This window comes from Vigna angularis, chromosome 4, assembly GCF_016808095.1.
Source record: "Vigna angularis cultivar LongXiaoDou No.4 chromosome 4, ASM1680809v1, whole genome shotgun sequence".
NCBI lineage: Eukaryota > Viridiplantae > Streptophyta > Magnoliopsida > Fabales > Fabaceae > Vigna > Vigna angularis.
Genome location: NC_068973.1, coordinates 41,909,693 through 41,924,502, shown reverse-complemented (window position 1 = coordinate 41,924,502; position 14,810 = coordinate 41,909,693). Strand labels below are relative to the sequence as shown.

Sequence of the window (14,810 nt, the reverse complement as noted above, 5' to 3'; positions counted from 1 at the left end):
GAAACAATAACAAAATGTAGAGTCTGCCCGCACACGCCAATGGAAGGAACAAAAAGAGCCTACAAAACCAACCTCCGGAAAGTCCTCAGCTACCAAACGGCACGCTGTCTTTTTTAGTCGTCGTACGTCTATCATTTCTGCATCGGGCTTGATGCACTCTACTCACACCACACATATATATCACCAAATTTATTCATATTTAATATACATAAATTAATAATAAAAAAGTAAATATGCATGTATATTGTTTTTTAGACACAGTTTTTTATAAGATAATAAAAAAATCAAGAAGGTAGCAGAAGTGTAGAGTGCAGAATAACGAGGGAGTTGAGGAAATAAACATTATATTAGATAAAATCTAAAAAGTGAATCATAGCAGCAAAGCAAGAAGACAAAACTGCCAAACTTAGCGGCGGCCACATGCTAAATTACACATCAAAACCATAATGGGAACAAACTGAGTCCTCGATTTTTCAACCACAAAAGAACAAGCTCTATTTTGTTTCTAGGGTATACTTGCGTGTTTCTAGGGTATACAACACACAAATCTCAATCAGTTCATTTTTTTCCTCACCCAAATGCCTTCAATTCCATGCATTGCGATCATATCTATGCTGCTGATGATCCCCAAAGAAAGCAATCAAGATCTTGGGTATGTGAAATATGGCATACCGGGTCTGAAGGAAGCAAGTGGAAAGGGATACGGTGGTGGAGGAAAAAGAGGGTCACCGTGACCGGCAGAGGCTATAGTTACACCACTGCTATCTCTACTTGAAGAATTCTTCACCAGACCAAGACTATTATTTTGGTGTTCATCAACAAGAGCAGTGGAACTCTCACCCTTGTTAATGTTATAGTTTTGTTCAGGGCCTTGATCATATAGTATTCCACTGAATACATGCCCCCCAATGTTCACAGATGTTTGATACGCTATTTCGTTAACCGCATCATCCACCGACCGAACCTGAACGCACCGAAACATAGCCATCGAACTCGTAGCACAAGGAAATTTCATCTCTAAACCTGAAACTAAAACATATATCATGCATGAGTTTTAGAAGTGTGTCAACCCCAAAAAAAAGAAAAGATCGATGACAGTAACCTGAATATGGATTGATCTGGTTGTGGTTTTGAGGAAAATCTGGGTGAAAGTTGTGTGGAGATGAAGATGGGTTATTATCCTTGGTGCGCCTTCTATCAACAGGAGTCCATGTACTCTTGATATGGGTTTGGCAATTAAAGCCTTTGTTCTTGCAACAAGTTCTGCATCTTGAATATGAACATTCCTTCTTGGCTTGATTCCCACAGTCTTGGCACTTAGAACCCCTTGACACTGCTTCTTCTTCTCCTTCTGTTCCTCTTTGCATCTTCTCTTTTCTCGAAAATGCATAAGCTTCTTCTCTTTGTTCAAAAATTATTGTAACCAAAGTATTATTATTTATATAATGCTGTGCACTTTGCTCGAGTTTTAAAATAGCGGTACGGCATGGCATGAGAATCGATTCTGGGTTGAAGTAAAATCCACGTCACGGAAGCACTAGGCAAACATACCAGAAAGAAAAAGTGATGTGTTAGAATAAGGGAAAGGCAAATTGAAGGGTCGGAGACAAAATGCAGGTATAAGCAATGGCTTTAGAGAGTGAATCGTTTGAATGTGAGTGTGAATCTTCAACAGTTTACATGTCTTTGCTTTCCATGTTCTCAAACTTCCAATTATTGGTTCTGTTTGAGACAGATATATAAAGTCAGCGTGTCAAAAGTGGTTTTTGTTATGTGTTTGTCTTCAAATATTAGGAACATGTCTTTTGAAATATATATATATATATATATATATATTTGGTAATAAAATAAAAAGGAGTATGGGTTAGAGTGAAAAATTACTTTAGGCTTTTTAATTTTCCTTTAAAAAAATCTTTTTAACAATTTTTTAATAACATTTTTATGATCGCGTTTAAAATATACAAACCAATAAAATAGTGACACATAATTTATTGTCAAAAAATTGTTAAAAAATAATTGTTAAAATATGATGGTCTGTTTTTCTTTATACTTGGCGCTCCATGGTGGTGTTGCTAAGCTCATCTATGCATGGTTTTTTCTTTTTTCTTGATTTTCAGATGATTTATATTAAAAAAAATAATTCCATTGTATGCATTTCATTTTGTGAAATTCCATGTCTAACTGTTATGTGATTTGGGCCGCCGGGCTACTCTTAGACGCTCTTTGGGCCTTGATCTCAACCCTAAAGAGAGTCGGAATTTTTTTTTATAAAAAATAATAGAATGTATATTTATAACACATAATTTATGGTTATTAGAACGAAGATATTCACTTTCTTTCCCACAAAAAATAATAGCTTATTATGATGATGTAATTTTGTTTAGAGAAAGTTTAATAATTGATAAAAAAAATGATTGTATTAATAATATGATATGTATATATAGATAATCCATATATTAAATGTTAGTATGTAGAATAGATGATTTTATGTATTATGGTAGAAGTATAGTGCGAACGAAGAAATTAAAGTAAGGCTAATTGTATGCCTTTGTAAATTTCAATGTGGCTTTACTTTCGTGAATATTTACTTTTTGGGAATAACAAAAGAAGAATAAAGACAGCAGTGAAGTTTACTAATTCACATCCTCTGTCTTGGACCGGGATTAGGGTAATTAATTATAATTAATTAGCGTTTTCCTTTTGTTAGAAACAGTTTAACTGCTATTCTGATCTTATGAGGCATGTAAATGTTCCTTTTCTGCGCAACATAGGATCCAATGATGAAACATCTTTTTGACTACAAGTTGCATTTCATAATCGGGTCAGGAGAACAAGAAATTAAAAAAGGGAAAAATTGTGATAAAATATAACAAAAAAACAGGAATTATTAAAAATATTGCAAGATATATATTATTTTCTTTCCGCTTTTAAAGAATAGAATAACAATCAACTAGATATGTAAAAATAAATGGAATGCATTAAAAAGGTATATTTAGTTATAATCTAACCATGAATTTAAGTGTTTTTCATAATTTTTTTTTACTTAAATTTAATGTTATGAAAAATTTAAACACATAAAAAAATTTACAAATATAAAATCATAACTAAAGATAGTATCATAATATTCTGCTTAATTTAACTTATAAGTTTTCGATGTCGAATTTTCTAAAATACAACTTCTTTAAAATGCTTAAATAATGTATTTAACCTCAATATATTTGATCTATTTTAGTGATTTTTTATATATTTAAAAAATGAATTATTGGTAAGAGAAATATTGATAAATATTTATAGTTTAATTTTATGTATATATATTTTTATTTAGACTTGTAAAATTAAATTTATTAAAAAAAACTACACTATAAAATTTAACTTATTTAAATTTGTTGTTATAAATATTTTATTATATAACATTATTTCAATTATATTTTAAAATTACGTGTCTATTTAAGTTTATATTTTAAATAATATTTTTAAATAGTTTAATTTTGAAAAATTATAAATGTCCTTATATATATATCCATGTATACGTGTAAATTAAAAAGATAAAAAAAACCCACCAATACAAAAAGATACCTTTTAAACAAGACAGATAATAAATAGGTACTTTAGGTGTTAAATGTTGTCATTAATAGAATATTATAAGGAATGCATGCAGCATATATTGACTTTTGTTTGGTCTTCACACGTAATTAGCATAGAATTTGATGCCTCTGATAATATTAATTAATAAACAATGGTTGTACCATGTTCCATAATGTTTCCATTTCATTACAATACGACACTCTCTATCAACTTTTGCAACTTTATGGAAACTCCAATTTTTTATGTTTCTTAGTCATTATCATCACACTCATTCTCTTACCAATTTCATGTTTCTTAGACCTTATCTCACAAATTCCATCTCTATTTTCATAATCATTATGTTTTAAATTAATAAAATTTCTTTAATTTGTCAAGCTATATAAAAAAATTATATGAATTCTATTTTGTTTTGATTTTTTTAATTTATTTTTAAGACACACATTTAATTATTATTTTTTATAATTCTTTCTTTTATTTAATTACTATTTGATGTTTATAAAATTATAATTTATTTGTTTATATTTGACATTGAAAAATAAATTGTATCATTTGATATTAATACTTATACCAGGATATTTTATTTGCTGTGATTTATATCTTTTATAAAATAATTATTTAATTAATATTTAAAATAATAAAGAAACATATACATACATGTGTAAATATACCCTATACAAATTTAAAATGAAACAAAAATCTCATAGTGATAAGGGTGAAAATGAAAACGAAGATCAGATTTTACTTTATAAATAAATATGACATAATCAGTGTTATTTTTTCTCCTCGTACCTTTGTGCTATAAAAAGAAATTAAGACTAAAGACACAGTAAACTAAAACATAAGAGTTTTACTTTAAAATTAAAGTTTTTGTTTGAATTAATATAAAATTAGTTATCTATAATCATTACTAATATTAGTGGACATAAATAATATGTTAAGAGAAAATTATTCACTTTTATTATTTATTATTGTCCGTGATAGTTGATTTATATTGACTTGATCTTATACGGATTGAACTTTTTTTTCTTAAAATGCAAAGAGGACCAATTCAATCAAACGTTTGAATTTTATTTTCTGAGGAACTGATCTAATCTTGAATATTTTTGAATGAAGAACAATTATAAACTCTTTAAGAGGTTCAAACCGATTAAACACAAATAGGAACAAGAAAGCCCAATAGGAGGAATAACGTCATTTCTGTTTTTGATTCTTTTAGTTATGGCCCATTCCTCCCGTCATTTTATTCTTGGCCTTTTCCTTTTGCACCACCATTTTTCCTTTCAGCACCCTCACTAAACCAATAAACCCTAAATTACCTCTCATTGAAATCATAATAAAAAGGTAAAAGTTTCCTTCACACCTTTATTCTCAATTGTGCAATCTAAAATATGTTTTCAGATGTGAACACCTTTTGGAACATTTAATTTGATAGAAGGAAAGAGAAATGAAAGGGGGAGAGAGAGAGAGTGGGACACACACACATATATATATATATATATATATATATATATATATATATATATATATATATATATATATATATATATATATATAATTGAATTGACAAGTTGGCATAGCAAGTACACCAAGCATTCAGTGGCTGAGCTGGCAATGCCAGGGAGAACAGAACCTACGCGAAGCTCATTAATAAATTTTCAAACAAAAGTTTTTGGTGCGTAAAAAATGTTTTATTTTTATAAAAGATAATGATATATTAATTTATATTTTTTATAATATTTCGATATTATGTATTAACTTTTTATATTAAATTTAGAGTACGTCTCTATAATAACAATGTAAAAAGATATATTTTGAAATATTTTTTCTTTTATAAAATATTTATATTTGAATTATTGGATAAAATTGAGGGGGAAGTACAAAATAAGAAGGGATGCAAATAATGCAAGCTTCAGAGCAAAGAGAATGTAAGCTACTTCCAATACCTTTTAAACTTTGACCACCTCTGCACTTTAATATCGCGATCAATGCACCAAACAACAACGACAAATAGATAATAAAATGAATATGAATCTAAGTTTTACAATAAATAAAAGTAAAAATAAAATAAAATATTATATAAAATTATAAATCATTTAACATTTTAAATTACGTAATATCAGATTTCTTTAGTCAACTTTCTTTTACTTTAATATATAATAACTAGTTATATAATAAAAATATATTTAACCTTTCTTTTAATATCTTTGATGAAGAAAATAAACATTTTTGTCTATTATCACCTTTTATTCCAATAACAAGCCCTCTTATTGTTTATCTAAATAATACAAATCTCTGTTTCATGTCAACAAATTGATTGGAAGAAGCTGATTTTCCCAAAATTCATTTTCACTTTTTAAAAATTCTTAAAAGAAATCAATTTATTGGGTAACAAATTTCTCGTCAAGTTTTTTCTTTAAGTTTTACGAATTTAAAAATTATTTATTTTAAAATTTATATGGTAATGTCTATTCTTATTATTGCTATAAATAAATAAAAATAATATTAAAATAAAAAGTGAAAGATAATTTAATTCCATTTTCTATTTGTTTTTTTTACCCTATTTAAATAACATTGTTTTAAATGGAAATAAAAAAAAAAAGGAGATAGTAAAACACGTATCCCAAGACTTATATTCCGTATCTTAAATGGAAAGAACAGATACAAATGAATAAAGACAAACTGAGTGCAGCAGTGAAAGTTTTCTTGAAAGTGAGATTTGTTTTCGTTCTATATTGTAACATAAATTATACCAATATTTCTGTTTACTCTTTTTTTTCACGTTCTATACTTTTGTTTTTATTTTATTTTCTGAGTACAAAATAACTTTCGAAATTCTTTTACTTCACTCTTGTTATAAATTTCTTAGTACTAAAAAAGTTACTAATACAAAATTATGTAATTTTTTTTCTTTTATTTGTTTGCGTGTAAATCACTTTATTTTCCTCTTTATTCTCTTTAGAAACCATCCTTTTTCTCCTTTTGACCTATTTAAATAAACCTGGAATGGTTAAAGTTGTTACCCATCAAACGAATATTGGTACGATCCTGAATAATTATCCACAAAATTTAACAGGAATTAATTATATTCGATACCTCACCCATTCCCTCACACATTATTTTCTTATATTTCATAACTATAATTTGAATGTTTTTTTGTATATGTTTTAACTAACATGTTGTACTTATATTATTTTCTATTTATATTGCCAACCTTTAAAAATCAATCTTAGTATTTTAGTAATATGTTTTTGAAAAATGTTAACCATTGTTCTAAATACGCAAAAATATATCTTTAACATTTCAAAATTATCTTTTAGTGAAAATTTGAAATGTAAAGACTTGAAAGGTGAATAATTAAAACGTTCAAAAGATACGATCTTTAATTTTTGAAAAAAAAAAATATTTTAAATTTTTAAATTTTTCTAAATTTTTTATGATGAAATTCATGTGTTATTTTCTCTCTTAATTTAAGTTATATATATATATATATATATATACTTATATTTTAATTTTCAACATATTAAAATGGAGAGAAATGACTAAAAAGAAGAAAGAAAAATGATATAGCAACTTTAAAATTATTTTATTATGTAATTATTTTTTAAATTTATTTTGTTGTGTATAAAATAAATTATAGATTACAACTATAATATAAATCCTCTAAATAAACTGAAAATAACAATTATTAAAATAAAAGTCATTTAATGTTATAACTAAATATAAACTTTGTAAAATATTTTGTGCTAGAAAGAGAGCACAGGTCTGAGAAAAAAGTAGTAGTGAATAATGAAAAGGTTATCCATATGAGATTTAAATTAATTGGCAACGATCCCAAAGGTGTGCTACTTACCTTATTCGTGCCGACAACTTGCATATCATAGAACATATCTACTTCAAAGATTCTAAAACCGTGATCATAATAATAATAATAATCATCATCCATATCCACTACCAAAAAAAGTGTTCTTTGTCGTTTACTTCCACTACTTTAATCACTTTTCCATCTCCACTCACTCTTTATATACGTTTCAAACAATTACTATTACTGTTATACTTCTATCATTTAATATAAAATCCTCTTCTAAGAAAAATATCAAATATGTTTTATTTTAAAATGGAGTCCAACAAATTATAAAAACACCTCTCACACGACATAATCATCGCCGTCGTATAACTGAATCTTGGTCGGTCGAAGAAATGAAAGATAACAGAAACCGATTTCAACGGAAATAATATCTTAACACGTTTTTGAGTTTGAAGATGTTTCCAAGAGTGATGAGATAAAAGAGTTAAAGAATAAATAAACCTGTAAGGAGTTTTGGGGTTTTTAACCAGATTTTTGACACAATTACTCTTTTAGTTCCTAAAAGAATTATAATCCCTCAAAAAAATATAATATTTTTAAATTTGCATGAAAAATATCTACAGGAATATTTAATCTCTAAAATGAAAAGATAACGTAAAGCTTACATTTTTTTAGAGAAAATAAATTCAGGCTGTTTCGTTCTAAAGTTCTAATTATTTCATTCTATATTTCTAATTTTCAAAAATACTCAGGTTTCATTTTATTTTCTATTTTTTTATTTTTTTCATCAAATTTTAAAATTTGATGAATTTTTTTTTCATTAACATTTTAGAATTTGATCAAACATTTTATTTTCATCAAATTTCGAAATTCAATAAAAAATCAATCAAACAAAACATAAAATATGGAGTATAGGATTTTTTTGAATCACAGAAGACAATTTTAAAATTTTAGAAGAATTTGAAAATATAAATGAAATAATTGGAGGTGCAAAGTGATACAATCATAAATTTATGACTCCTTATATACACATGACCAAGCCAACGCAATACTTTCTGTATTTCCGAATTTATCCAATCAATTTATTGTTACAAAATAAATAGACATGTCATTTCTGACAAAATATCAAAGATTTATTAAAATGTAATGAAAAATAAAAGTTGTGAATACTGTTTTTCTATAACTAATTATTGTAAATTAAGAAAACAAGGAATAGGAACATATTAAAAAATAAATAAAATTTTTGTAAAATCAGTGGTACTTTTACGTTACGTTGCATCCATTTCATTATTTGGCATTTTAAATTTGGGTATAGATTCAAAGTGTAGAAAGGAGGGTCTGACAAGAGTTTATAAGAGTAGGGAGTAGGGACCTATATTTTGACAAAACGTTGTTTTCTTTTATATTCATAAATTTCCTTTTTTAGGTATGGCATGTCACAATAATTGATGCCTCATAATGTCACAGGATATATGAACTAGAAGATCGTGACGATACGTTGAGGGATATCACTCAAATATTACAATTGCCAAGATAATTAATTTATATCCTATTTTAATTTCTATTACGAATTTCCAGAACAAGATTTTGTCATATATTTAAATATTAAATATATCAAAATGGATAACTCGAATCTATCCAGCCTGGTTTGACCCGGTCCAATTTATTTATGGATTAGTTATTTAGTGAGTCAACCCAATTCGACTCATTTATTAGCGAGTTATTAAATGGATTAACTCACTTAATTATAAGTTTTTTTTTTCAAATAAAAAAATTATAATTTTTTTAATTTAAATCTAAATAAGTTTTACTCTAACTCCAAAGATAATTCAAAATAAAAAAGATATGTCATACAATCCAAGTGTAATCCAAAAACAAATACAAAAGGCGAATAAATAAGTTTTTAATATTGATAATTTTTGTATAAATTTTTCATCTATAACATTAGAGTCTTGAATAAATAAATCTATAATATTTTTCTCTCTTGAAACATTTTTTTTATCCCATCTACAATATAATAAAAAATACCATGGGTTTAACCAAAATGAGCCGGGTTCTAAGTGTACCAGATTCAAAACTAACACGCATTGACTCCGGGGTTATAACTTATTTTGAGAACAGTAATTAAATATATTCCATTATGTATTTTTGATAATTTTAGAAACATGTGTTGGATAAATTCTGAAGTTTAATACGTAACTAAGATGTTGGCACAGTGGTTACATGGCTTTGATGATCTCATTAATGACGATAGGGCTCTTAGTTTAGCCTTTAATTTCGCTATGCTAGATAGGCTTGCATGCATGAACTTGTTTGTTAATAATGAAAGCAATTTAAACTTTCAAAGCACTTCTCACTCTTTCTCTCATTTATTAATATGTTTCTTTTTCTCCTAGTTTGTCCAATTTCGGTTTCTTAATTGTATATTAAAATTGGCATCCTTAATTTTTCTAATAAATCGTTTAATGTTTCTAAAAGTTCATTATAAATAATTATATATCAATGATTATATTTATTTTAACCTATTACTTTTTGTGACAAACGTACTCACGGGAGAAAAGTAAGGAAATTAAATATGGCAAGCAATCGATGAAAATAAAATCCTTTAATTATACAAAATAGCAAATTAGCATGTGTAGTGAAATATGTGATCATAAGTGGTTGTTCTTTAGAAAAAAAGATAAAAAGAGAAATAAAGAATAGAGAAAACATACAAATGATAATATAATACATCTAACTATTTAATATTGAAAATAACTCTTCAAAATTGTTTTTCAAACATATGTTTTTATAATATTTTATTTTGATTATCTTTTTTCAATCGATGTTAATTATATATTTTTCTCTCTCGATCATCTAGTAGGAATAAATAGTCGTTTTTTACTTGTTTTTCCAGTGAATAAATAATCGTTTATGATATTTTTCACTTACATTATACTCATAAAATATTATGTGCGTGTACCTTTTTTATCTTACAATTTTTATAAAATTTAACTTTTTTTAAGAAAATGATACTTTGACCCATAAAATTTGTACATTTGTTATATATTTTTTTTTCTTTTTCAAAAAAATATAAAAATTTATTCTTTTATAACTATTTTATCTTTGTAATAAAAATGTGTTACTTTACCGTTGTGAAATACCTTTAATCTTGGCTCCCTAAGCAGTCTGGATGATTTTCCCGTATGTCCTCAGAAAAATATGCAGTGTTTATTAAATTATGAGTGAAGAGTTTGGCAATGGAGAAAAGTTATTAAAGATGGCTTTGAAACACACCAATAAGAAGGATTGAAGTGATAACCAAAATTGACGAATAAGAAAGTATTGAAACTATGGAAAGGAAAGTTGTTTAACATGTTAAATCAGTGTTAATTTCGTAATAAGACTTTTTCATGGTTAAATCGAAGAAGAAAAGATAAAATTAAAGAATATAAGATAATTATGGTGTTGAGAGGATGATTTAGAAAGTGATTAGAGGTTGAATGAAGATAACGCAGAGCATGAGAAGTTGAGAAGCAGAGAGAATGAGAGTGAAAGGTTTGGAATATGTTGAGAATAAAAATAGGAGAAGGAGAAGCAAGTTGGTGTCTCCCAATCCAGATTTCTGCGAAAGTCAGAAGACACTAAATAGGGCTCAACCTAAAGCCAAGTCGCCCATAATTCTTTTGTCCCCATATACACTCTCACCCCACCATCAATTAAAGCTCTTTTCTTCTCTTCTCTTCTCTTCTAACTCTTCCACCACAAAACTAAGCTAAGCAAAACAGAGAGAAAGATGAAGATCCAGTGTGATGTATGTGACAAAATGGAAGCCACAATCTTCTGTCCTGCAGATGAAGCTGCTCTTTGCCATGGCTGCGATCGCACCATTCACCACGCCAACAAGCTTGCAACCAAACACCCTCGTTTCCCTCTCATCTTCCCCACCTCCAAAGACTTCCCTCGCTGTGATATCTGCCAAGTACTCACTCACTATAACATCATAAATTTTCATATTTTCAGATACTAGCTCTTCATGTTCTTGGTCGTGTTTTTTTCTTTTAACAGGAGAAGCGTGCGTATCTATTCTGCCAAGAAGACAGGGCATTGTTGTGTAGGGAATGTGACCTTCCAATACACAGAGCGAATGAGCATACTCAGAAACATAACAGGTTTCTTCTAACGGGGGTGAAGCTCTCGGCTACATCTTTGGATTATGCTTCCTCCTCCACCAATTGCACCGATACACTCACTGCCTCTGAAGGAAAAAACGCTCGATCTAGAATGAACACACCCAGATCAATTTCCAATGAAAATCTCAGCTCTTCTTGCAAGGTTGAAGACAACGTGGGCAGTGACACTGGCTCGGTTTCAACCAGCAGCATTTCTGAGTATTTGATCGAGACAATACCCGGTTACTGTTTCGAAGAACTCCTTGATGGTTCATTCGCACCTAATAATGGTTTCTGTAAGGTTTGCTTTACACCTTATAATATATTACAACTTAAACCTTACAACTGTAACTTGTTTTTGTTTCCTGAGGTTTTGTTTAACAACTTTGAACCGTGTTTTTTGTTGCTGCTGTTTTGTCGTTGTGGTCGCAGAAGCAGAATCATGATCATCTTTGGGAGTTTGAGGAGCAAGATCTAGCTCAGGGGTTAAGGAAATTCCAAATGGGGGATGTTATGGTTGTGCCGTTTCTTAAACTAGTTGTTCGATTGATAAAAAATCTAGACCAACTACTTGTAAAAATCTGTTGGGAAATATCTTCTATGTTTCGTTATCTGAATTTCTTTTTGGGTTCTGTGCTTGCATTCTTTTTATAAACTTATTCTTCGTTCTACATTTCCAAGCTCCAACCACTGTTTCACCCTCTTAAGTGTTTTTTATTGTCGTTATTGTCCTGATTTGGCTGATTAGTATAATATTATTTTGGGGTCCATACTTTAATTAATATGAACATGAATTCATTGAAATAGCGCAACTGAATATCATGCTCCACTTTCTCAAACTGGAAGTCGGCTAAAGCATTCAGCAGTTTTTTGATATGACTTGTAACTTTATGCGTATAAAAAGTGTTGCTAATGAATTATGAATCTTTAAAGCTATGGAGTATTTGGGTAACATGGCTATCAAATTGTCATAATTCGTAGTCAATGCTATTAAAAAACAAGAACAACCGACAGTTTTTGCCTAGTTGTAATGCGACGTTGATTGATCGTGATGGATAGCAAGATTTTTGAAGCTGTTAATTTCGTCACCTTGGGGATATTGAGAGAACGACTTCACGCAAGCTTCAAAAACATGGGGGTTTGGTACAAGGGTCATTTCTCTTTCAAATTTCATTAGAACTGTATTTGTATGATTAATTTTTAAATACTTAATATGATTAAGATGCGTAGTTAAATTAATTTCAACCTCACATTTTACTCCAACGTTGTGTGAACAGATACTAAATCTTATCTAATCCTTCCTCTTAGTTGTTGTGTTGGAAGAAACATGACATTTGATGCTCATAACGATAGAGGAGAATAAATTAACGGATATGTTGACTTTTTACTGGAAAAACATAATACTTATAAGATTCGAGTTCAATTATAAAAAAAATTAATATTATTCTTAATCTAAAACGTTAAGATAATTTCTTTATTTTCATATTTTTATTCAAGACAGGAAAGAATATTTGTTTATAATTTCTCTTATAAATTAGCAAGTTTTCCACTTCCACTAACTAATTTATGACAGATTTTTCTATGAGTATTCATTGAGTAATTTTTATGATAGATTTTTCGAATTTACCTATAAATCTTTTTATATCAGTACTCACTATAAATATAACATCAAGAAAAGTTTAATCTATACCTAAAAAAATTACGGAAATAACAAATTTCCGAGTCTTTATATATAGTGCTAAACTTTTTTTATTTGTATTACTTCCCTCAAACTTAAATAAATTTACAAGTATTTGTTATGATGATTTGTTATTCTTTTATTTCATTTTAAAATTCTTCTCCTTGTAAGATTTACATTGTGTTTGAATATAAAGAAGAAGTGAAAAAAAAAATGAAAGAAATTTGAAACTTAAATTGAAAGAAAAAAGCAAAGTTGCACATAATTCAAATATAAACTCGGTCAAATCATTAACTGTAGATCAAAATTAAAAAAATAATAAATATTATACATGTTTTATTATTTGCTAAGTCTTTGAATTAAATTATCATTAGTTAATTTATGTAATGATAATTAAAGTGTTTTTTGTTTGTGTAAATAGAGTTTTAAATCTTGATGAGAAAAAAATCTTTTTTTATCTTTTACAACACACTTACCTTTTGGGTTTTAATTATTATTTTTTTTGTCTATATTTTAGAATTTGATTCATTTGATATTTTTTTTCAATCTATGTGTAAAATTAATTCAATGTGTTATTTTTTTATGTTAAATTGACGTTATTTAAAAAGTAATGTGTTAATAAAATAAAAGAATTTATTAGTAATTTTTGTTTAAATATATTTTACATAGAAACAATGAGATCCAATTTTCGTTAATCTCATCTTCCAAAGATCTTGTGAATGAATTTAAAAGTCTTAAGTTCATGTATTCTTCTTTTATGATAGAATAAATAAAAACGAAAATATTGGATTTGTGATCTTATATCTAAAAGAGTTAAACTTAAATATCAAGGAGACTGACGAGAAAAAAAGATTAAAGATGAATAAGAGAGTTTAGATCCAAACCTCGTAATAAAGTTGATTTCAAAAAAACATATAAACTAAATTGAATCTAAAAAATGAATATGAAATCTAAATTAATAATTAAATATTATATTAGAATGATCACTTTTCAAATTATATTAACAAAAAAGCCATCTTGAATCGATTTAACACCTAAAAAGATATTATTAAAAAAATTCAAATGTTATGACTAAAATAATAAAACTTAAAATATAAGAGTCAAGTAACTAAACCTAATATTTTATTATATTTAAAAGATTATTTTAGACCTAAATGTGTGTCAGAGACTCGGTCTGAGTAAAAGAAAAGAGTATTTTAATTTTCTTTTGTTTTCACTTTATTCTCCCTCTTCCTTATATATATATTTTCTTCTCCAAACAAACAAAAGAAAATGTATATTTATTAGTATTTTTAGTTCTATTATATTTTTCCCTCCCGATTAAGCGTACCATAAGTCATCTCTTTAAATATTTGATACGGAAAGTATTTATTCTTAATAAATCATAAGATAAACTTTACAAAACATGTTTCTACCTTATTTTATAAAGTTCACTAAAGCTTATGATATAGATTCTTATATGATGAGAGTTTATTACTAATTAAACTACTTACTTAAACACGCTCTTATATTATTTACCCAACCTGAATAGGAAGATGCTTTTCTTTAATCATAGTTGCCTCCGATACCCGGTGCATATGGTTTCATATTA

The 14,810-nt window shown here is 27.4% G+C and overlaps 2 protein-coding genes across 2 annotated transcripts; one reads left to right on the top strand and one right to left on the bottom strand.

Annotated features, from left to right (window-relative positions):
* Positions 1-415: 415 nt before the first annotated feature.
* LOC108330538 (protein SHI RELATED SEQUENCE 3) lies at positions 416-1,612 on the bottom strand. The gene is made up of 2 exons (XM_052877122.1): positions 1,103-1,612; positions 416-1,023 (listed from the first exon to the last, which is right to left on the bottom strand). The coding sequence occupies exons 1-2, from the start codon at positions 1,491-1,493 to the stop codon at positions 641-643; spliced, it is 774 nt and encodes a 257-aa protein (XP_052733082.1). The 5' UTR covers positions 1,494-1,612; the 3' UTR covers positions 416-640.
* Positions 1,613-10,927: 9,315 nt separating this feature from the next.
* LOC108330537 (B-box zinc finger protein 20) lies at positions 10,928-12,212 on the top strand. Its single transcript, XM_017565018.2, has 3 exons — positions 10,928-11,351; positions 11,438-11,842; positions 11,974-12,212. Exons 1-3 carry the CDS (start codon positions 11,166-11,168, stop codon positions 12,193-12,195), a joined length of 813 nt encoding a protein of 270 aa, XP_017420507.1. The 5' UTR covers positions 10,928-11,165; the 3' UTR covers positions 12,196-12,212.
* Positions 12,213-14,810: the final 2,598 nt, after the last annotated feature.